The 5,457-nt window shown below is 34.2% G+C and overlaps 1 protein-coding gene across 1 annotated transcript; it reads right to left on the bottom strand.

The window, feature by feature from the left end:
* Window positions 1-383: 383 nt before the first annotated feature.
* On the bottom strand, window positions 384-4,992 carry LOC121998804 (mitochondrial carrier protein CoAc1-like). Its single transcript, XM_042553866.1, has 7 exons — window positions 4,405-4,992; window positions 3,419-3,504; window positions 3,126-3,333; window positions 2,575-2,701; window positions 2,100-2,284; window positions 1,837-1,968; window positions 384-625 (listed from the first exon to the last, which is right to left on the bottom strand). Exons 1-7 carry the CDS (start codon window positions 4,570-4,572, stop codon window positions 524-526), a joined length of 1,008 nt encoding a protein of 335 aa, XP_042409800.1. The 5' UTR covers window positions 4,573-4,992; the 3' UTR covers window positions 384-523.
* Between the last annotated feature and the right edge of the window lie 465 nt (window positions 4,993-5,457).

The following is a 5,457-nucleotide window of genomic DNA, read 5'->3' as shown; positions in this document are numbered from 1 at the left end:
AAACATGAATCAATTAAAAAAATTAATTCGACCGCTCAATTATAGCACTCTACTGGGATAGTAATATAAAATAGAATTAAATAAGTGAATTAATAATTTTAAAATTAAAATATTTTTAAAAGTCTATATTCGATAAAAAGCCGTAATTTTTTTTTTCCAACCTATGTAAATGTCGCAAACATAGTACGGTACGTAAAAAGTAAAATTTAAGGAGCAGACAATTCTTTATCAATTAAATATGTTTTTTATTTTATTTAAATCAGAATTACTGAAATGGAGCAAAGGGGCCCAATAAACTTTATTTTTAGCATCAACTAAATAACTGCTGGTATCCTAATTTTTTTTTAAAAAAAAAACTTTGTTAGCTATTAAAGCAGTTTAAGGGAATTAAAGAAGAAAAAAATAACAAAGCAAACTTTTTACGAGTCACACATATTGTCAAAACAATAATGACTGCGAGGAGGTGAAAGTGTGATTCTTCCATTCTTAAACCAGTAATAATAGTATCATTAATTCAATTACTTCAGGCATTAGGAGGCGAAGAAGATTTTTCACGAGGAGGAACTCTTAGAAAAGTCTTCATGACGTCGTACGCCGTGAATCCAATTGCAACTGAAGGAACAACCTGTGCGAAGAAAAAAATAATCAAATATGAGGCTATTGTCCATCACAAAATAAATGATTGTTTATAGAGAAAAAGGAAAAGACTGTCATTACTATCCGTTGCCCTTATCAGCCGCAAGAAATATCTGCCTTAAATATAGAATGAGTGTGTCTGGGGAAGTTGAGTGAAACTGATTTATGAATTTCTTTATGTGCAGTGTCTGTAAAATGATGCTGCCATGGAGACATGAATTTTGAAAGTAGATAACAATAAATTGTTCAGAAGAATTTATTGTTTCCAAAATCACACATGCGCGCGCGCGCACACACCCACACACAAAATACTGTCCCTCAGTTTGGGCTCCCGTCCCTGATTACCGTACATTGTTCCTGTGAAAAATTGATTTGACCATCCTGTACCCTTGAAGTCTGTGGTATGTAATTGAAACCTATCGATAGATAAATGTGTCTTTACTAAAGTTGGATGGTATTTTCCCATGCAATAGCTCACAGATCTGCTACATGATCAGAGAATGCACAAAAAGAAGACTAGGCGATGGACAACCTTAGCATATCAATCATAAGAGTAGATCACCTGAGATATGCCCTCCATAGAGTCCTACAGAGCAGTATTTATTTGTAAAAAACTATTCCTTAATTTCAATAGGTTCATGATTTGTCCATGTGCTTTCAGCCTTTCATGCACCCCCAATAAAAGAAACTCAAAATGCATTAGGAATGGCCATCATAATTGTTGCTTCTTTGATTCATGGAATAACTAAGGTGTAGAATTTTTGTATGACAAGTCAAACATACTTTTTCACAGTTATAACAAAATATTCACACCAATAGGTTTTATGACAACACCAACTGGTATTCAATATGAACTTCTTACCTGCATAAAACTACTTGTTTTGGGCAACATTGGATATGCTATATAGGTTCTTTAATTATGACTTCAAAGATACCTGATGTTGTGCATATGCTTATGAAATACTTGGGGTATAATATCATACTGGAAGTAATATTTTTATGGAAAGAATGGATTAGTATGAAATGCAACATTAAATTTCTTCCTAGTAATGATAACAGCAAATGCACCATAAATTTTCCAACTGTACTAGGACTACTTCTTGGATAGTTTTTTTATAGGACAAGTTGTTCAAATATAAAACAAGCATTGTTTTGGGTTGCTTGCTTATTATTGTGTCAAGTGCATGCAAACAACCATACCTTAACATAGTTGAGGCTCAAACCAGCAAACAACTGCCTCCATCCCTGGTTCCGCACAATGAATGAAAGCCCTTGCATCGTTCCTCTGATCGGTGGGGCATCCAAGTGATTTGGCAATTGTTGATTTTGTACCTAAAAACATAAACTAAACATTCACAAACTCTATGAATTGTGTCAGGTCTTAATGAAATGGCCATTCTATTATCAGATGCATGCTACCAAATAGACCAAAGGAAGCACACAGCAAACCCAGTGACTAATACCTGCATCTGCCTCCTGACAACATCTAGTGGATACGTGAGAGTTTGTCCAAATAAACCAGCCAAAGCACCACAGGAGAGACGCAGAACTACAGAACTTCTGTATTCTTCAGGTACCCGAGCCTTAAGATCTTCGTATATGTAAAACTTCAGACCAGCATAGGGAAGGATGCCAATAAGTGTGGGAGCTGCATCAATAACACGTGAAAATTAGGTGATCATACAGTTGCTTCATTACTAGAGATTGCCTGGTATTAAAAAAATGAGACTGCTCATGCTACAGATCGGCAAACTGAGATAATTTTAATTCATTCAAGTGCACAATCACTAAACAAAAAACAGGTAGTATAGAACCTAGTGCCCAAAAATAAGCAAATACATAAAAGCAAATAATAAAAGGGAAATTATACAAAATATAAATATTAAACAAATGCCTATAAAATTGTGTGTGTGTGTGTATTTCAAATACTTTGCATACCTCCTCCTCGATAAAGAGATCTGATACCACCTTCCAGATAAACCTTCCTAAATACATCTTTTATACCACTATAGGTAGGCTGGGTGCCTAACATTGAAGCATTGCCAAATCTCGCTGGGTTATTTACCTGAAAAAGTGTTTGAAAGGGACATCAATAGCAAAGCTAAATGTTTGCCTTATATAAGATGACTAAAAATGAAAATTGACAATGAGTTCAGACATAAACTCATACCTGTAATCAGAAAACTGAGCCAATTTTAAAACTTACCATTTACTGAACGAATAATAAAGCTAATTATCCTAAAACACTTGTTCAATCGCAACCCTGTCTTGTCAATCAAATTGAATTTATCATTTGCCTTATTATATACTGTTAAGTAAAATGGTTGCCTTGCTATATACTGTTAGGTAAAATGGTTAGCTTGCTATCTACTGTTAAGTGAATGGTTAATTGTATAAAATGCACATAAAAAATTGATGGGAAGCATTATCAAATATAAAGATGAGAGAAGTAAAAGCACAAAGAGCAAGGCGGTTCATTTTCTACAAACCTGGTAAGCTAGCTTTGTCCGAGCTAAATCTAAAGGATAGGTACACAAAACAGCAGTACCACCAGCAGCTGAACCAGCCAAAAGATCTACGAATGGTCCCGAAACTATTGAAGAATGATTATTCAATATCCAACAACGATATTGTTCATATGCCATGAAATGAAGTGCAGCATAAGGGACTATTCGCAGCACACTTGCACCATTTCCTCTGAAAAGGGGAAAAAAATCACAATCATTAAAAATAAATAAAAAAGCTACTTGTAGAATCCTAATATTTCACCATTTCAACTTACTTATAGAACCCTAAAACTCCTTCTTGCTGCTTCAACCTCCTCAAAGATTGTAAAATTCCAAGAGTTTTAAATCCTTCAGTTCTTGTCTTCAAGAGTAAAGGAATCAAATTTTCTTTAAATCATGAATTAAAAAACTTATAGAACAAGTGACAATACAACAATAAATGAGTCCATGTTTAGAGGAAAGTTTCTCATAACCAAGCAGACTGTTATAAGCAAACAGTCAACTCAAGCAATAGTAATCAGTGTGGCATCGAGAGATAAGATAAAAAAAGGAGTTCAATATTAGAAGATGAGATATATAAAGTATTTGAAAATGTTCAAATATGCATAAAATTTATCATAGGCGCATAATTCTTAAAAGACAAATCAAGTCATTCTTTGGTAAGTCCACATATTCATATCCGCATGCAGGAACATATAATTATTAGCATATTGTTTTAAAAACAGATTATAGAAATCCAATATTGCAAAACAAGAAAATCTGAGAAAAAAACACTAGCAGATCACCTACAATTGGGGAATAAATATTCCACCACAAAGTGTTAATCAACCATCACCAAATAATTGGTTGAGTGAATGTCTATTTCGGTACCAATACAATTCAATGCAATCATTGGTTGATTAAATGTCTATTCCGGAACCAATACAGTTATATGTTATTTAACTTGCGTTGCTTCAGTAAAAAAGGGGGGAAATAATAACAAGATAAACAAGCAACAAGTTTTCACTGGTAAAAAAAATATAATACAAAATCATTCTCATTTCTATGAAATTTGAAAATGAAAGGGAAAAATAAAACTCAAATAACCATACATAACCAACCACGGACCCACCCCTTACATCGACCCAAGTGTAAGTATCAGATTGAAATTACAAGAATATGCTCGATGGTTTGGTGAAAAATCAATCAAGTCATTCCTTCACATATACCAGTCGATGTTGTCAACAAAAGATAGCAATAACAAAGGTCTTGTTCAACAAACCTGCATTAGAATCTTGACACGCTCTAGTGGTGCTACAGCCGTCTTCGAAAATGCTCCAGCAGCACCTCCGGCAATCAATTCCTTGACATATACAGGCATCCAATCCAGCGTGCAGACATCTACGTCTGCTGCTGCAGAGGTCATCGTCGACTTTGGGGAAGAATCCATCACTGCAGCTAGAAGCGGAGCAAAGCAATGTTCAGTTACCCCGCCTGCAAATTAGCGAATTCCTTATCCCATCGATCTTTATGGAGGCAAAAGAAGAGGTCTTTCCCGAGGGAAAGGAGCGAGCACGAGGATCGGATGCCAGGAAACTGGAAACGCTCCTTCGCACCCGAATCGACCTCGGAGAAGAGAAGATACATCCACGGGGAAGGAGATCGTTGAATTCAGAGAAAAAACGATCTGGCAGCGAGTAGATTGGGGAACCCTAGAAACAAATTGATCAGTTCCACGGATCGATAACAATCTGGAAGGCTCCTGTATGACGAAGAAGGATCGGAGAAGAACTCGAGGAAAAATTAAGATTATTCCCCGGAATTCCTCGCCTCCTCGTCTCGCGTCGCCTCCCTGATTCTTATTGCTCGCCTGTGCAAAATTACCTCTAAACGCGTATCGCCTTTATATCACGCTAGTTGTCTGTTTTTTTTTTTTTTTTTTTTTTTAGATATTTAAGGGAATAATAAAACATTTTGCCTAATAAAATTTACACACTATTTAAAATGCCCTTCAATATTTTAGAAAAAATCAAAATATCATTAAAAGAGATAAAAAAAATTTATCATAATTGACCGGATTAAATCACTAAATCAAATCAAATCAAATCAATATTTAAATTATTCTAATAATTCTATAATAATTATTAGAATAATTCTATTATTTATTAATTGATCAATTGACTAAGTACTTTTTGAACATTATATATTGTATTTGTCTTAAAAACAGAATTATTCTAATTAATAAATAATAGAATTATTCTAAAATTAATTCTAAAAATTATTCTAGAATTATTAGAATAATCTAAATACTAATTTGATTTGATTTGGTGATTTG

This window comes from Zingiber officinale, chromosome 6A (genome assembly GCF_018446385.1).
Source record: "Zingiber officinale cultivar Zhangliang chromosome 6A, Zo_v1.1, whole genome shotgun sequence".
Classification (NCBI taxonomy): Eukaryota; Viridiplantae; Streptophyta; class Magnoliopsida; order Zingiberales; family Zingiberaceae; genus Zingiber; species Zingiber officinale.
This window is presented reverse-complemented; position numbering and strand designations above follow the sequence as displayed.

What these genes read in the sequence shown, in the direction of transcription:
- LOC121998804 (XM_042553866.1), bottom strand. Translation starts at nt 4,572, where the DNA reads ATGGATTCTTCCCCAAAGTCGACGATGACCTCTGCAGCAGCAGACGTA. An exon ending in GGAGTTTTAGGGTTCTATAA is followed by an intron (nt 3,334 to 3,418) that starts GTAAGTTGAAAT and finishes TCCCCTTTTCAG; the next exon opens with AGGAAATGGTGCAAGTGTGC. An exon ending in TTGTCAGGAGGCAGATGCAG is followed by an intron (nt 1,969 to 2,099) that starts GTATTAGTCACT and finishes TTATGTTTTTAG; the next exon opens with GTACAAAATCAACAATTGCC.